Source organism: Habropoda laboriosa, unplaced genomic scaffold, assembly GCF_001263275.1.
Source record: "Habropoda laboriosa isolate 0110345459 unplaced genomic scaffold, ASM126327v1 scaffold45, whole genome shotgun sequence".
Classification (NCBI taxonomy): Eukaryota; Metazoa; Arthropoda; class Insecta; order Hymenoptera; family Apidae; genus Habropoda; species Habropoda laboriosa.
Genome location: NW_017100168.1, coordinates 503,422 through 522,507, shown reverse-complemented (window position 1 = coordinate 522,507; position 19,086 = coordinate 503,422). Strand labels below are relative to the sequence as shown.

At 39.4% G+C, this 19,086-nt stretch overlaps 1 protein-coding gene across 1 annotated transcript in view; it reads left to right on the top strand.

The window, feature by feature from the left end:
- LOC108578664 (TGF-beta receptor type-1) overlaps positions 1–19,086 on the top strand; it is a 67,897-nt gene that overhangs the window by 32,936 nt on the left and 15,875 nt on the right. Inside the window, exon 3 of the mRNA XM_017942039.1 lies at positions 13,629–13,837. Within this exon, the coding sequence (XP_017797528.1) occupies positions 13,629–13,837 (209 nt within the window). The remainder of the gene's footprint in view (positions 1–13,628; positions 13,838–19,086) is intronic.

The following is a 19,086-nucleotide window of genomic DNA, read 5'->3' as shown; positions in this document are numbered from 1 at the left end:
CCCTCCGAAACTTCAATCTACTTTTTATTCGGTATAGTGTCAGCCTGATGAATACTATTTTCAAGTGTGTAATCAATTATTATCCTAGAAAATTGAGTAAAAATTTCTCAAACAAATTGGTTTAATTATTTCATAAACTTTCCTCCCTTTTTGATATTTAATTAAAACTGGCAATATTCCTCCATCTAAGATATACGAAATAATTCCTAAAATCGCTACTGACGAAAATGAATATTTTTTATACGCGGTATTCGGTAATTTCGAGAAAATCGTGGAGAATATCGATGGAAACGTAGGAAATGTTTGAAAACGCTTCTTAGGGAGCCGAATGCGGTAAGCGTACGGAGAGGTGCGGCTTGTTTTAAAAATAGAGATTTCGGAATCGAAGAAAAACGAGCAGAACTTTCCCAAGCGAGACCGGTGCAGTTCGATTTCATCGCAGGGATTACTTTATCGCTCATAACTTTCACCGTAATTTGCGTCTTTAATCGATGCCCTGCTCCTCTGCTCGGCCGCAATCGCCGCCGCGCACAGCCATCTCTGCTCGAGAACTTCAATAATAAACCCTCTTATTATCTTCGTCCTTTTCTTTCTTCTTTTTCTTTTTGTTTCCCTTCTTTCATTATCGCGGCGAAGCCGTTTTCCACGGAAATATTCTGTCATTCGACCACTCGCCTGCATACGCGACCGTCCACGCTCGACGAAAACCGCGCACGTTCTTCTTCTTATGGCTAACCATGAAAACAACCGTAATAACGAACTTCCTAACGAGATCATTAACTGCATTCCTTACGGTAGTCCAGTATATACGCACGTGTATGCATATGTGTATATATCTCTTTCATCGTCTATTCTAATTCGCGAACATCTAGGTACAGCCTTGGCGGAAAGTATTAAACACCCCGCGAGATATGAATTATTTAGAAATGGTTTTTAGGAGGAAATGAAAGTATTGAGATGTAGAAACATTCATTTTATTATTAGTTTTTTAGGTTTTTTTATTTTTAAATTTTCATTAGGATTCGAAAGTAAATTTATCAAAATTGTTTAAATTGGAATTAGTTTTATTAGGTATACAAATTGCCATTAGTCAACTTCATTGTAAATGGAGCAAGTCGTAGCGTAGTAAGTGTACTGGAAAGTGTACTTAGAGTAAAATCAAATTTTAGTTTAAATCTGAAATACTTCATTTACACTTTTACACAAATTTTATATTTATATATGTATAATTTTTTAAATTAATTTTGTCAATGCTTGACCATCACAGCAGTTTCCTCCTGACTTTTACCCTCTTTAAAAAACAAAAGTTAACCTCCGTCAATGGTCACTCGTTTCACTCCCTTTTGACTTATTTAAGAGAAACTTTCTAACATTCAAAGAGTTAACAGGAAAACTAAAGACAAGCCGACAAGAAACACTCACTTGTTCTGTGACGCACGATAAACCTTGTCACCTGTTTTAAAATTCCCATGAACTGGTTTGACACGAACAATAGAAAGGTTTCAGCGAAATAGTTTTCGCAGTAAGTTGTAACAATAATCGCGGCTAATACTTTCGGTGAAGGCTGCGTGTGAGAAAAATAACGACGGTAAATTTGTTATCCCGGAGAAGGGATAACAATGGCAAAGGCAAAAGTCCATTGGGAAGAAAGATACGTTCTTGTTCTATCTTTCCGTGCACCTTTCGATTCGCTGGCTCGTCGAACACGTGCGGCGATTTTATAATAATTTATGCAACAGCGTATTACAGTATAAGAGACAGTATTGTTTTCTAAATATTTACATAATACTTCTCATTATTTTTCTGATTCACATAATATAATACGTTCTCATGGCTATTCATATTTGATCAAGCTGAACAGAGTTTGGGACCGATTAACATTTCGCCATGCAAAAATACCTTCTGAACAGTTCGCCTCTCTCTTACTCTCTCTCTTTCTTTAAGTTACTCGAGGTCCTCTTCTCGGGCTCTCTCGTGCTTCATATTTCACGTTTGTTAACGCTCTCGCCGGAACAGATAGCGCGAAGCGTACACGATACACGGCTTAGCGCGACCGTGTTCTCTCTATCACCGATCGAACTTAACGCAGCTGGCCTTGCTGCACCTTTTTAATAACCCCTCTCTCTCTTATTCTCTCATTTTCTTTTACTCTCTCTTCCGCTCCTTTTTCTTCACTGAAAGTTTACTCTCTCTCTCTCTCCTCCCTTCGCTCTCTCTCTCCCACTCTCTTTTACTCTCTCTCTCCCTCTCTCTTTTACTCTCTCTCTCCCTCTCTCTTTTACTCTCTCTCTCCCTCTCTCTTTTACTCTCTCTCTCCCTCTCTCTTTTACTCTCTCTCCATCTCTTCCCTTCACTCTCTCTCTCCCACTCTCTTTTACTCTCTCTCTCTCTCTTCCACTCTCTCTCTATTACTCTCTCTGTCTTCTACTCACTCTCTTTTTTACTCTCTCTCTCTCTCTTACTCTCTTTCTTTCCTTTTTTCTTCACTGAAAGTTTACTCTCTCTCTCTCTCCTCCCTTCGCTCTCTCTCTCCCACTCTCTTTTACTCTCTCTCTCTCTCTCTCTTTTACTCTTTACTAACTCTCTTTTTTACTCTCTCTCTCTCTCTCTTACTCTCTTTCTTTCCTTTTTTCTTCACTGAAAGTTTACTCTCTCTCTCTCTCCTCCCTTCGCTCTCTCTCTCCCACTCTCTTTTACTCTCTCTCTCTCTCTCTCTCTCTTTTACTCTTTACTAACTCTCTTTTTTACTCTCTCTCTCTCTCTCTCTTACTCTCTTTCTGTCCCCTTCTCTCCTTCACTCTCTCTCACTTTCTCTCCCACTCTCTTTTACTCTCTCTCCATCTCTTCCCTTCACTCTCTCTCTCCCACTCTCTTTTACTCTCTCTCTCTCTTCCACTCTCTCTCTCTATTACTCTCTCTGTCTTCTACTCACTCTCTTTTTTACTCTCTCTCTCTCTCTCTCTCTCTCTCTCTTACTCTCTTTCTTTCCTTTTTTCTTCACTGAAAGTTTACTCTCTCTCCCCTTCTCTCCTTCACTCTCTCTTTCTCTCTCTCTCTCTCTCTCTTACTCTTTCTCTCCTTTTTTCTTCACTGAAAGTTTACTCTCTCTCTATCTCTTCCCTTCACTCTCTCTCTCCTACTCTCGTTTACTCTTTACTAACTCTCTTTTTTACTCTCTCTCTCTTTTACTCTCTCTCTATCTCTTCCCTTCACTCTCCCTCTCCCACTCTGTTTTACTCTCTCTCTATCTCTTCCCTTCACTCTCCCTCTCCCACTCTGTTTTACTCTCTCTCTCTCTTCCACTCTGTCTCTATTACTCTCTCTGTCTTTTACTCACTCTCTTTTTTACTCTCTCTCTCTCTCTCTCTCTCTCTCTTACTCTCTTTCCTTTTTTCTTCACTGAAAGTTTACTCTCTTTCTCTCCCCTTCTCTCCTTCACTCACTCTCTCTCTCTCTCTCTCTCTCTCTCTTACTCTTTCTCTCCGTTTTTCTTCACTGAAAGTTTACTCCCTCCTTCTCTCCCTCACTCTCTTACTCTCTCTCCTTTTTTCTGTACTGAAAGGTATCGACGATTAGGTTTGGTCGAGCTCTCGATCGTCTGCGAATGAAACATTTCAACCCGCGTCGATTTTGCCGGACTCAAAAATATCCGCGAGGTCGTTTTCACGAGGGCATCTTCCCGAAAGGAACGTGAAAGAGGCGGAGGAGGTTGGTTGGTTGTTTGGATCCGTGACGTAAAATTTTCTCGCGATTTTCAGCGTGTTTCGCTGGTCGCGTACTTTACTTACACGCTGCAAAGGTTCGTCTGTTAAAGCAGGTGCGAACGCGCGAAGCTATAGTTACCGAGGGTAAACTGCACGTAACGACGTGTTATGCGCATCCGGCGAGAAAGAGAGAAGCGAAAACGTAACGTTGCTCGATGATGAGTTTGTTCCTCTCGTGGCCTTGGATGCTTCTTCTCCTCCGGTGAATATCTGTTGTTTGTTTAGTTCGTTGCTTTTCTCTTTTCTTCTCCTTCTTCTTCTTCTCTCCTTTTTCACTCTACGAATATTCATCGGTTTTTACGATCTCTCCACGGAAAAAGATTATGCAACGGGAGAGCGGATGTTTTTCTTAAAAGAATATCTGGTGAATTGATTAATATTAACTCCACCGGTATTCTTTGCTATTTCGTGCAATTTCGTTGGAATGAAAATATAGAAAAAGGTGTTCGTCACATTTCAGACTTTTTCCTATAATTCTTTTATATACTTCCTTGTAATTTTGGTATTAGCTTTCACGATATTCTTCAGTATTCTTTCTGTGCAATTTTGTAAAAATAAAAATATAGAAAAAGAGATTTTCCAAAGTAACGTCAAATGTAAGAATTTTTTAGTAATCCATTTTGTAATTCTCTGAAAATAAAACGATAGAAGTATCGTAAGAACCATTTTCGTATGTAGAAATTCACAACTACAGACAACGATCAATCAGTCTCGAAGTAAAAAATCGCGCAGGAAAAAAGATACATAGAAATCGCGCACGATTCCAAGGAATGAAGTAACGTGACGCAGTTCGTCCGTACGTAGGCAGATCAGCATTGAGCAAAAGTAATAGGCTCCATAAAAAAGACATTAATGTATTTTCGAGGCTGCACATTCGTGTAACATACTTCTCAATTACGTCTCTCGTACGGAAAATTTCTTCTCCGGCGAACGTAATTGCAATTAATCCGCAAACGTTAACTTTTCCTATCATCGTATTAATTTCAACGTAACGCACAATTATTCCATTCGAGAGATCGAACGATATTACATCAACGATTTCCTCTTCGATCTTACAATTTTCTTTCAATTTCCGAAAGTAGAGGAGAAGAAAGCATTCACGTTCATCAGAGGAACGCGACTCGAGAGTGAAAGAAAAGGAAAAACTTTCTTCCTTTCGTACGAAGGAAACAGTTAACTGATTCCATTTTGGATCGTTATCCATTTGGCGGGAGCGTTCGTGAAATTCAAACACGCGAGTCAGCGATCAATCTGAATTTTCTGCTCTGTAAAAGCGCGACTAATTGTCGGAAGTTGTTGCCTCTCTTTCTCCTTTCATCTTCTTCTTCTTCTCCACTTATCTTCGTTTCATTTTTATCGTCGAACTTTCGATAGTTTCACGCGGAAACATTTCGCGCGCCGCCATTGTGGCGCGCGCCGCGTATAATCGATCATCGATCGCGAGCAAATCCCTTGGCGCTCGCGATTCAAAAGGATCCCATTTCAAGGATGGACTCTCGCGGAGCAATAACGTATGTAAGAGATGCATATGTCTGAAAGGACACGTGTGAGGGTCGAATGGAAGAAATATTTCACGTGCCGCCTTCGTCTGACCTCGTTTCTTCCGGTTATGAGCGCGGGTTATGCGTTTCGATTGTTTCTGTTTTTCACCGATCGATCTCGGTATAATCGATTTTATTCAATCGCCTATTCATATATTAGGCGGAGAAAATTAATTCGGTGCCTTTGTTCAAGGAAGTCTCGTCGACTGAGCGCCGCCATATTTTCTCGGAAAGGGAATTCATCAGCTATCTGACAAATGCAAAAGAGTCGTTCAAAATAATCTCCATTATTTTCAGCTTTTTTTGCAAAATAAACATTGAAGTTTGTGAAAGAAGGGGTCGAATTAATTTTCATGATTATTCGTTCAAAAAGAAGATATTAAAAAATGCTTGTAAATGCTGCAAAAAGTAACGTTCTCTTTTTTTAAATTTTAGTTTAGGTAATCGAAACATCAGAATTCCGCCATAAAGAAATCACAATTACATCTCAATCTTCCCTAAAACCCCCCCAAAAAAACCACAAAATAGAAGAAATATAGCTACTAAAACGAAGTTTAAACGAATACAATTCAAGCGTAGAAACGAACAGACGCGATCATCCAAGATTTCGTGCGCCGTTTCGTGATCGCGATCGCGCGCCTTCGAATTACCGCTCGTTGTGGATCACCTTGAGGCTCGTTCCGCGCGCACTCGCACATTTTCTTTGCAATTTCCCATCTTTCTTCCCTTACATCCCTAATACATCTCCGTGTTTTACTTTTCGTTTTCTCTGTGAAAATTTGAATTGAGATTTCCATTGAACTTTTCCATTTTTAAATCAACCTCGACTAACAACATCTCACTGCATCCGTGATGATGATGATAATGATGATGATGATGATGATGATCGTTTGCCTCTTAACTGCCCCGGTTTTTTTGTTTCCTACCATGTACCTGTATTTTTTTTTTCCACTACTTTTTATTACCCTCATTTTTGGTGTGTCGAGTTTCGTTTGATTACATTATGCCTGCTTTAAAATCCAGCCCGATCTCAGCTCCGCTCAACGACGGGAGAATTTCCTACTCGACAAGGTCTCGTCCGTCCTTCTGAGATCAATTAACGAGGACAAATATAAGTCAGGGACACGGTTAAAGGATTATAACCAACGACATCGTACCATCTTACAACAGAAATGTTGTTTAATTATTTTCACATATATATATTTTTTTTTTGTTTCTTTTCTATTATTTTCTACTATCTTTACGCTCGACGACGTGTCGCGAGAGAAATAACGGGATTTCAGGAACGACGATCTGCTACCACTGGCTACCCCCACTTGTCAGGTATCGCAAAAATAAAAAAAAAACGAGTGTTGAGATTGCACGGTGTTGAATAGAGTTTTATTATATTTTCTTTCTCCTCCATTTTTCTCTTACCCCACCCCCTATGTACTTTTTGTTCGATCATTTAACAAAACTCTTCCTCACTTATTTCTATTATTGCTACCTTATACTGTCCGTTTTGAGTTTCTTGGTTTTTCATCCTCAGTTTTACTTTGTTCCCCCTGTTTTCTCTCTCTCTCTCTCTCTTTCTTCGTGCGTTTGTTGAAGTTTGTTTCCGCGTCAGCATCCCACCTGTTTTCTTCAGCCGTGTGGCGCGAAGTGATTATTAGCGATCACGCCGATCGCTTATCGGTTCCGTGGTATCGACGGTTAGACGAGCAGCTATGCAGGCGCATTATTTTTACGGTTAATTATTCCACTCGCCGTATTTTTCCTGCGAGGCTTCGCTCGATCCGCGGGGATCCCGCGGAGATACGAAAGCAGATCCCCGTGTTACCACGGAACGATCGAGTCTCGATCGAGTGTGAAACACAGTTTTTGTACGGCTGTTTTGTTTTTGTCCGGTAGAACGATGAAATTTTCGGTAAATACGTCGTTTAATATCCCCTCCTCTCGTAGCAATGCAGGATGTTTCGAGGATTCGATTGAATTTAATAGACGAAATAAAGGGTGAAAATGGAGGAACAAGGCGTTGTATTTTCAGTTATTTTCGCAAAGCCTCGTATATCGCGTTACCCGTACAACGTTATCAGATTGTACGGCTGACATTAACGTGTAGTTTTTCAAAATATTTTCGCGAAACACACGTTTCTCCAAAGTGGATGTTTCGGTTGCTTTGTTATGCTCCCCAACGGGGAGGTGGATATTTTTAGACGGTGATATCATTGTTATGCAATCTCGCGGATCTCCGCTTATCAAATCGAGCCAAAAATCTTGCTATTTAAAGCAGACAAAAATTTCCTCGTTTCTCTGTCGTTTACCTTTCGGTTCAACCGAAACAATTGTCAAAAGGAAACTAACATATCGTTGTACTCTACTGTAAGATAATTAAAAAATATATTTTTCTTCTTTTATGAATGAGAAGAATTAAAAACGAACACAAAAAAGAAACAGACGTATCAAACAGTATTTTATCGTTCTACCGGCGGAGTTGAAGTACGACAAGCGAGTCCCCTTGACAAGTAACGTGCACACGCGTGTATTATCCTCCTTAACGTCGCCCTTGATATTTTTCATGGAGTAACCTCGAGTGTTCCCGCAGCCGCCGCGATCCACAAGCACGATTATCCCCGTTCCCCCTTCTCTCTCTCTATATATATTTTTTTTTGTTTTCTTCCCACCCGCGGACAACGTAACACACGTTGGTTTGTGTGTCTCTTTTTGATTTCTGAAACTGGTGCAAACTCGGCTTGAAGGTGCGTGCATAAACAGCTGTCGCCGTCGCAGCCCGAGCCGCTCATCTTCTGCATGACGAGCGACTCGCGAAACACGACCTTTGTCATCGAGTGCTGCAAAGAAGATTTTTGCAATCGGTATCTGAAACCTCCGCTGCACCCTCGCACCACAGAAGGTACAGTCTAATGACCTGGAAGTAGCGAAAACTCTGCAGGTGGCTCAGGCTTTTGCTGCAGCTCTCTCTCTCTCTCTCTCTCTGTCTCTCTTTTTCTATCTGCCTATCTATCTTTCTCCTATCTCTTGTAGCTGTATATATATATATATATCTCGTTTTCACCATTTTATTCTATCTCTCTGTACACACACACACACACATATATATATAGATATATTTAAATTCCTTTTTCCAGTCTGATTTTCATTTAGACTCTAAAGAAACACACTGTACATAGTACATACGTATATATATATAACAACGCCGGAGAGAAGCATCTTGTTAATTAAAGTAGCAATTAAATTTTCATGCTGTTCACTCTCCGCGGATTTTTCCATCGATGCTATCCTTTCTCTCTTTCTCTCTTTCTCTTCATGTAACGATTATATTGTCTCTATCAATTCCGAGTCAATCCCGACGCAATTATTCTTCGCTGGCTACGCGAACCGCTCAGAGCCCTTCTCAGCTGGGCTCTATCGCATCATAGCTCGTGCTCTATTCAGTCTCTCTCTGTCTTCCTCTTGCTCTCACGTTTTCCAACCGATACACGCTGCAGGTATTATATTATATGTGTGCAGCAGCATCAGCATCAGCAGCAGCAGCAGTAGTAGCAGTAGCAGCAAGAATGAACGTTAACGATGTAACCGCTCTCGTATTATTATTATTATTTATTTCGTTGTACATATTTTGTTTATTTATATATATATATACATATACACACACCATGTATACATTATTTATTGTGTCAATACATCCGCTGATCGTAACCATCTTTTTTTTTTTATATCTCTCTGTCGTACTTTTCTTTTTTTTTTTTTTTCATTGTTGTTATTATTATTTCTATTTCTATGCAGAATTGTGCATTGTGTCACCGGCCTCCGTAAGTTTAATGGTAGTACGTCTCTCTTTCTCTCTATCTCGTGCGCACATTGTCAACGCCAACCTGCTGACACACGCTCTGCGGCTGTCTATCTTGTGCTCTATCTTCCTCTATCTCTCTCATATACACGCGCCGTCTATCTCTTTCTGTTTCAACTATTATCTGTGTCCAGATATACACGCATATAAATATACATTTTACGCGACGTCAGGATGTTACGCGCGCGTGTACGCGCTCTGGCCCGTGTGCGGTGGCCTGCGCCAATGCACGCTGTACGCGGTGTCCTGTTAGTTCCGTACTATTTTCAGTATCTTCGATATACTTTCTACGAGGGAAATTCTTCTTTTATATCTTGACGAGAATGGATGAATTACGGTGTTACAATGTTATCGTACGAGTAATATAATTTTGAAATAACGGAGATCCTTAAGGTAGATATGAAATTAACCCTTTGTACTCCACTGGCAAGGTAATATGCAACGTAACTTCATTGGCGAATTAATTACCATGGAGAAGTTTAACCCTTTGCACTCGAGGATCTTTTCACTATAGCCTGTTACCTTCAAAATTGATATTTCGTATTTGTTGAAAAAATGGATGAAATCGTTTAAAGCTAACACAGAAATAAATTATACCATGTGTATATTGACAAATATATATTTTAATCATAACAAATTCCTTTTTCATTTATTTTAATTATTTGCCAAATAGTAAAAAATAATGTCGCTTCTCAGTCGACATTCGAGTGCAAATGGTTAACAGTGGAATAACCAAGCCCAGCGAAGTGGCAAATTTCAAATTTCTCAATTTCAAATTCGGAAATGATTAGGTGTAGTGACTTTTGTTGAAATAAAGTAGTAATTATACATGTAAAAGTTTGTTTCTTTTTTCGAAATAATTCTTGTAGGTGTGGGTATAAAAAATGCTCAGAGTGCAAAGAGTTAATGGAACACCTAACCTTGTATATACTGTCTCGTAAATTCTCCTAATAAAGTTTGCCAGCGTGTTCTGCGATTAAAAATAAGGCGACAGTGTTTTTCCAATGAAATTCTCGTCGGATGTTTAATCACAGAATGCAAAATATGTGGGACACCCGGTATACCGTGCATAATGCACTACTTGCACTCGGATCCGCCTTTCTCTGTTTCTCATTCCGCTTCCTCACTGTGCGCGTTCGACGTGGCCGATAAAACACGATATACTGGACCGTGTCACCTCGTACCTCCCTTTCGCGTTGCGATGCCCACTCCATGGGCACGGAAATTTTCATTCGTAGCGCGCGAATCTGCGTTTACGCGACACGCTCACTTCCGTTCCCGAGCGTCCGGAACCTCGACACTTACTTTGTCCGCTGCGTTTATCATTCCCGATGGATATTCCACCTGATACCGTTGATACGGATAAACTTCATGTAGGATCTGTCTTTTCTGATCAGAATTTACGATCAGGATTCAACACTTGCAGGTTTATCGATCGGTTGTTTCCCTTTTCTCTCTCTTTTTCTTATTATCGCTCCGCGATATTTATCGCAGCACAGCCGATAAATTTCTAGTAAATTTTTCATAATTTCTCTCTCTCTCTCTCTCTCTCTCTCTCTCTTTTTGTAACAATTTTTTTTTCCAATTATCTCGCACCGTAATTATTCGAACGTAAGAGCGTTTCTTTTTTCGGCAAACGTATGATAAAGAGTGACGTAACGATGATAGATGCTCGAGATGAAAGAAACAGTGTGAAAATGTTTGTCACCTATGGAGCTTCTAGTTACTTCAAGGTACTCTCCTCCTTGTATATTTTTGCTTACAAGTGCTCGAGGGAACCGGAAGTCCTCCTGAGCGAGCTTGGAAAGCGCCGGTAGCATGTTGCCATATCTCTCTCTCTCTCTCTATCTCTCCTCTCTGCACTCTTTAACGAAAGTAGACACGTAGAGTAGTGACACTGGTAAACATGTCTCCTTGTACAAAAAAAAAAGGACATCTCTTGTAAATATTTTCTCTCGCAGTATCTCTTCTAATAAACAAAAAAAAAAAAAAACTAAAAAAAAAAGAAGGAAACGTAGTAGAAATCCTATAGACTATGTATAGTTCCGTTTGGGGCTTTCTCTCGGTGTTCCTTCAATTTGACATCCTTTTCTCTCTCTCTCTCTCATTAGAATCCAGTAGACTTTATTCACGTCCACACTTATCTTCTTATCGTTCATTATCGTCGATAATTGTTCGAACGTTCGAAGGGTCGGTGTAAGATGTGCAAAAAGTGTAGAACTCAAGAATATGTCACATTCGATCGATGAGGAAACGCATCGGTGACGACAATTACGTCCAGTTTCTGCGGAACTATTTTGCATTTGAACATCGTTTAACGGTTAAACGCTTCGACGTTGCGTTAACTCGTTCGACGAGCAGCAATCATCGAACGACGCTTGATCAGCTATTGTAATTGTATTAATTTATTTACTCGCTGAAAATCAGCTGACTCGTATTATTCCTTTCTCTATGTTGCAAAAATGTCCGTTCTAATCTTCTCTCGATAACATCTTGCACCCACGCTTCGCCATTCTCTTCCTTCAACAAGTAACCGTAGTTGATTAACTGTTTATTATTATTATTATTATTGTTTCACAATTTCTGCACGTCCTGCCAATATAATGATCTCTTTCCAGAGGATTGTAGTTCACCTGCTGTCTCGCGAATTCTTCCGTTGTTCCGCTGAAGATATTCCGCGAGAGCGACAGGAAATGTAACGAACTTCGGTAAACTGAACCGAATTAATTCTCCGTTAGTCTTGGATCTTGCCGACGGAGAATTGATCTTAACTTGCCTCTCCCTCGCAGCTTGTAAAACTCTTGTACACATACATACATTATGTACTTTCGCGTGTACAGCGGGACCCTTTGTGACGCGGGAGAATTTGAAAAAATGTTTGAAATTTTTATCAGAATTCAAGTAAAATATTCGCAAAAAAATTAGAATTAAAATCTCTGTGAAATTTTGTTCTTTCTTAATTTCATTTTAAAATAACGAAGAAGTAAAATTTTCTTTATCATGCGTAGGTATGGAATAATTTAAAGCGAAGATAAAGGAAGGTGAAACTAGAATCTGAGCACTCGAAGAATCGCTTGAAATTAAGTTTCACCGAGATTTCGATGCTTTTTTTCGACGCTGACCACAGTTTCTTCAGCTTCAGAATTTTCATGCTCTTCAGTTGCAAATGTTATGCCTGTTTCTTTTCTCTTTATCGCGTTATACGGGGTTCCGCTGTGCCCGTTATTTCCCTCAGGGACTGAAAACTTTATCTACGCCGATTAATTATAGTATCTGTACGAAGGATTCGAACTTTTATGTGTCTTTTTCGTCTCAAAGATCGTCTAAATGTTTCACACTTCGAACGGTATCTTGTTGTTGCACGCACGTTTAATGGAAACATAGTTGCATTCAACGATTCGTCGAGTCAGCAGAAAACTGTTTAAACAGTTCAAAGTCTCGCGGTTTTCTGCTGAAGTGTAACTACAATGTAGATATTTTCAAACGAATTGCGCATTAAAAGCGTGATCTTACGATCGTATCTTTTCAAGAGCCCTGTCTGCTGGCGCGTTTCTCGAATATAATCTATAGCCGGTTGCTTAAATGCCGATGGAAATGTTCTAGTTTTTACACGGATCAGCAACTTCGTTCGATAAAGCAGAGATTTTATGAAAAATCGCCGGATAAGTAGCACAGTTTCCTGCTCGAACGACTATATCCAGAAGTAGAAAACGTAGAATACTCGAGACGCAATAACACGTTTTCCTAAAGAGCCCGAGATAACGACGTTGTAACACGGCGCTTTAACGGCGAAATTGGCCTCGAAGAAAAGAAGAATAATAAAAAAAAAAACAGAAAGAAGCAGGTGAATTATTACCGATCGCGAGTTATTAATGATTAATTCCCGAACTTATCTCGGCTGGCTGTTATGTTCGGCCGCTGGTGTATGCCCTCTGCGAATTTATAACCTCGTAATAAGAGTAATTTATCACGCGGCCAACAAAGTTGAGGAGAAAGAGGAAGGAAAAAAAGGCGTTCCGAAAAGAAAAAGAAAAGGGAGTAGGAAGAGAAAAAGTGCCGACCAGCTGCGGCCCGCGTATGTAATTTATTTACAATGCTCGTACACGCGCGCGCGCGCGCGCGCAGGATGACGTTGGTTCTTGATTAAGCATAATTGATCTCGCTCGAGAAAGAAAGGAAAAGAGGAAACGAGGAATGGAAATGACCACGTGACAACAAGGTACCGTTGGAAAAGAAAATTCCCCGAGACACATCTCCCTTTTGTTTAATTTAAAGAAAAGAAACTAAAGTAACCCGGAAATAAAGTACGAAACGTGAAGATAATAAGTGAAGGAAAAGAACAAAGTGGGAAAAACGTAATGTAAAGGGTTAACGAGAAAGGCGCGCGCGTGTTGTTATACGATTGTTTCTTTATTCGTCCGGAGGTACACACTGTGAATATTCTGGTCCGGAAGTTATGTAAATTGTTCTCAGGTGTTACAATAAGACACACTTCTTCCCGGGGCCCGATTACTCGGTCTGGTGCAACATGAATAACTCGCTAAGCGGTCCAGGTGACGTGGAATTCGTGGTCGCCTGCTGCGACCACGCTGACTTCTGCAATCGCAACCTAAGGCCCCTTTTACCCCCTCGCGTGTCCAGAGGTGGGCCATACTTTCGACTCGCCGATTACCTCGGCCGAGGTACAGCTTCCGCGTACGCTATCTTTTCCAAGGTCGCTTTGTGTTAGATGGGAAAAATGTGAAATTTTAAAAAAGGCGAATGGAGTCTTTTTTTTTTTTTGTGATCGATTTTGTCACGATCCCGGGGAAAATTGGGGAATTTTGAAGTTTACGGGCGAAGATGTCGAATGTGCGCTTGCGCCGACTTCGATCGAGATTATTGTTGAGATTTCAGGATTAATTTTAACGAGACGTAGTTTTCTTATTTTACGCGAGTGGGAGAAATTGGAAATTTTGGGAAAGTCTGTAATTTGGGTGATGGGAAACATTTGAAATTTCAATGAAATCCGTAATTTGTCGAAATGGGAGAAATTTGGCATTTCCAAAAGGTATGTAATTTGTGTAAATGGGGAAAAATTTGAAATTTCAAAGAGATCTATAATTTGTTTAAAGGGAGAAATTTGACATTTCAGAAAAGTCCATAATTTGTGTAAATGAGAAAAATTTGAAATTTCAAAAAAGTCGAGTCGAGTCTTTCTGATTAATATTGCCTCGGTTCGAAGAAAAGTAGACTGGAATTTAAAATTGACGAACAGACGTGAAATATATGCTTATGTAAACATCGTTCACGATTACGATTGAGACTCGATGATTAATTTCAATAATACGTAGTTTTATAATTTCGTATAAATTGAATCGCTTTATCTTTACCTAACCTCTTCGTTATCTTCGTATTTTTAACGATATCCTGAAATATTACAAATATAATTTTCTTATTATTCATACTTTCTCCCCAAGTATTTTTCACAAATTAAAAATACGCCTTCGTCGATCAAATAAATTCTCAAATCTTCAATAAATATCTTACATTATTCTGTAAAAAGAAATCTGAAATTCCGCGATGAACTTTAAACCAGCGTAGAAATAATGATCTCGGAATCAGTGAAAATTGCGCTAAACGCAAACATGTCGCTTGTCGACGCAACGAACGCGTTAACTCATTCTTCCTGGAATCGCAGAAACTCACTGGCCGCCGTTCTCGTTGAACCAGCTGTTTGCGAAATAATTCGCAAGATTTTAAAGTGTCAAGTGTTGAGCAACATTTGGCAAGCTGTGCGACTGAGAGGAAGAGAAAAAAAAAAGAGAACCGAGTTAACTCTTGCTTTTTAACCCTGTTTGCGAAGTTTGTTAGAGGCAGCTGGTTCGACAAACACTCCAGAGAGATTCTATTGAACTGCCCGCAACAGAAAATTACGATCACGTCCTCTCCCCCTCCTATTCAATCCTTTCGGAGTGTATCGACAAGTTCAATGTTTGACCCGTTCTTAGCGTGTAACAGAATCGAAAGGAGGCAAATATTGAGAAATTAGAGTTAGTAGACGAGATTGTAGAAAAAGAAAAAACTTTCAATTCTCGTGTATCGAATAGTTCGTTTTTTAAACAGTCAATTTAACGTTGTTATCAACGTCGCGTGTACCTTCTGTTCAAACACACCTATCTCGCGCGGTTAAACACCGCGGGTGACGTGTCGCGTCTTTCTAATTGTCGAGTCGATAAAATCGCGTACGGAAACCGGCACTTTCGACATCCAGCTCGAAGAAAAATCCAACCGCACCGATGCATACTAATCGATTTATATGCTTTCAACTCCGATCGTGATATACCACACGCTCGCAGTTCAATACCTAAGCTTTCGTTAAAAGAAAGAAGTAAAAATAAACTACGTCACATTCCTCGATGTTTCAATGAAAACACAAAACGAAATACTATCCCGAAGCGCTGTATTTACGTAGCATTGCGTATTACATAATCGATCTTAAGAGAAATCTTCGCAACGGCGACCTTGGAAAGATACGTGCGATAAGAATACACACAAAAAAGAACGAAAAACGAAATAAAAGAAAGAATAGAAAAAAAAAAAAAGAATCTCGGGCTTTTGATCATCGACGACTTTCGATGCTTTTTGTGAATTGTCTGGGCGATCATCTCTCTCACACACATACACATACAAAACACATACGATACATACATTCTCTCTGTATACGCCTTTGTCGTATACGTTATCTTTGTTTCACGTGTCCCGGCTTCTCTGCCGAGCTGACATAATGCAGCGACCGCGAGACACTGTGATTCGTTTATTCCTCGTCGTGTTCTGTTGTCGCTGAACTGTATGCGTATATACTACGCTCGAGGCACGAAATTCGATATTTTGCACCGCTATTGTAACCAGGCCCGCTGTTCCATTGCATAACTCGATGATACGTTCTGTTTACATTGTGATAGCTAGCGAAACGTCCGTCTTTTAGGCGAAACGTATTGAACCGATTTATCTTTACGTTCGCCACACGACTGTCTTATTAATTCAATTATCTGCCGCAAGGCGGATTCTACTGTATCGACCGAGTGGCGAAGTTATTGCCTAAAGTAAGGTCGAGTTTGTTTTTTCTCTGGTCTTGCTTCACGTTCCATTGTAATTTTTCGAACGTTCTTCAGTGTCTACGAATACGGATTTACTTTTTGGGAAATGTATTGAAACGATTGTTGAAATGAAACATTTTTTAGGTTAGTGGGAGCGCGGTAAAATTGTTCGATTTGAAACGGGGAAAATGTAAACAATGTTTACACGTTCACAACGTTGCGCATACTTAGCTGTCAACCTCAATTTCCTCAATGAAATCGTATATTTTCATTACGCTCAATTTATTACGCATTCCAACATGGTAAACGTGTTCCATTCAATAGGGTAAAAATCGAGTACACTTGTTGTCGTTTATTTATTAGATCCTTGTGTAAATAATTATAGAAAACGTCCAGATTAATTACTGTTTTTAATCTTGTAACAGAAGAACAATTTAATGGACGTTCAATTTTATTTTTTAATTTAAATTGCACGATAATTGATTAACACTTTTTTTTATGATTTTATTTAACCTTTGAAAATTCCAATAAATTTGCCACTTTGCAGAAATGATAATTGATCATCATTTTTTTTTTTTATGACTTTATCAAATCTCTGTAACGCACATTGTAACGAACATTGTTAACGTAAGTATCTGTTTATCTATTTTTCTTAAGTCCCATTTTATTTCTTGATTGCTATACTATTGCATTATATTACTACACTATTACCAATCAATTTCTTTATGATAATCATTCGTTCTTGCTCTTCCCATCTATACATAAAATTGTAATCGGCAATTGTTTTTCTCAGGAACGAAGAAAAATCGGTTACAAACGATACGAGTATAAACAGAAATAACATCAGGATGGATTTTAATTGTTATCATTAACCGTTTCGTGACCCTTTCGCATTTGCGTACTCGAACAAAAATTCGTCTCAATTCAATATCCATTACAAACCTGATAATTTGTAGATAAACAAGAAATTCTTCCAAAAAATAAGTCGCGAAAGAGTTAAACTCATTGATGCGAGAAAAAATTCTCGCAAGTAGCTGCAGAAAAGTGTACAGTTCGCCATGGATCGAGCTCCTCGATCTCGATCACCTGGCCAATTGTGACTCATTCGAGTGAAGATTATCGATTACCGTGTGATCGTCGCAAGTTGTGGCCTAGTACGGACCATGTGGCAAACATGTTTTCGCCGTTGAAAAATGATCCAGCGAGAATTAATATCGTAATCGCGTGGACGATACGTCGGAATCGATTCTCACCTCGCACCGAACACGTTCCTCCCGCTCGTCCCGCTTCTTGAATAATACCCTAATTCGCGGAGAAAATAGCCGGTGCGATGAATTTTTTGAAATCGACTTCTCCGAGAATAAATTTTTGTCGTATTCGAAAAGTTACAGTTTTACTGTCTGATACAGTTGCACCGTGATAACTGGGACATCCTGTGTTTTAGCAGAGCAATCAGAGAATAGTGCTCGGAGAATACACTGGTCCCTTGATTTACGCCAAGTATGCGTTTCGTGTGGCCTTTTTTTTGCGGATGAAATTTCTTACGCGTAAATGAGTATAAAAAAGATACTTGAGAGGAAGGATAGAGTTATGAAAATATTTATTTCAGGAATTTTCACGGAAAAAGGAACGACGGAAATTCAGAAAACTGTGAAATTTTCACAAGAAAAGAGATAACGAAAGTTGGAAAAATATTCAAATTTTCAAAGAAAGAGAAATATGAAAGTTCAGAAAACTGTACTTGAAGATAGTGAACCCTTTCCTTTTTAATTTGCTCGAAGTCACTATCCTCATCACTTGAAATATTTGCCATTTCTATTTCAGTTTCATTGTTAGCTTCTTTCTGGATAATTTTCTTTTCCAAATTTTAATCAATTAAGATTAATCGAGGGACCAGTGCGCATACTTTAGGAACAGGATTGTTTCTTCTCTTTTTTAACAGAAAATCCTGTAAAATTTCATAAATTTGCTCAACGTCTACTCAGAAAATGCAAAATAGTCATTTTCTAACGTCGCCCAAAATCACATCAACGTATGTAATATCCTCGAACGTGATCAAACGGACATTGCCATAGGCGCAGTCGGTGATAACAACGCGACATGTGCATAATAAAATGAAATTTCACACTTGGCATCACTCGGTAATTTCGTGATGTCACAATCGACACGGCAGATTGTGTATCATCCTGCATCTGTTTACAGAATGGGAGAGCCCTCGCGCGACACGATAATATACACGCGTTGTAAGCCGCCCGCGGATAAGATAATGTCAAATTTACACGCATGCACTCGGTTAATCGGCCGTTCTCCGACGCAGCTCGAAGCCTGGATAAAACCCGAGACGTTTCGCGATGATTCCCGTTGAACTGCTGGTTATGTGCGATTCAATGGCCATTCAAGACACGGGTAGATTGAAAGATCGAGGTAAACGTGCACGTTTCGACGTTCCGCATGTAGGATACGAGGAAATATGTGTCACGTTGTTGTCGTTATAGTTATTTAAGCAGGGAGGATGGAGGAAGCTCTGTAAATTTCACGTTGAATCGGTGGAACGGTGAAAATAACGTACCACGAGAGAAATTCAATGTGTTAATTTTGGAATTGTGTACAGCGTTTGGAAATGATCTTTGTATTTCTTTTTTGGTCGTCGAGCGTTGGGTAATATTTGAATTTTTTCGAGAAGAATTTCAAATGTAGGTGGTACGAAGATTTTTTAAAAATTGAAATTACATTTGCAGCATGCAATGGGAACTTATCTCTTTGTTGCGCAAGGAATCCAGATTTATCGTTTAATGAAAGAGCTTTCAATTAGTAATTAATCTGTGATTATTTTTTTTTTTTTTTTACCTTCT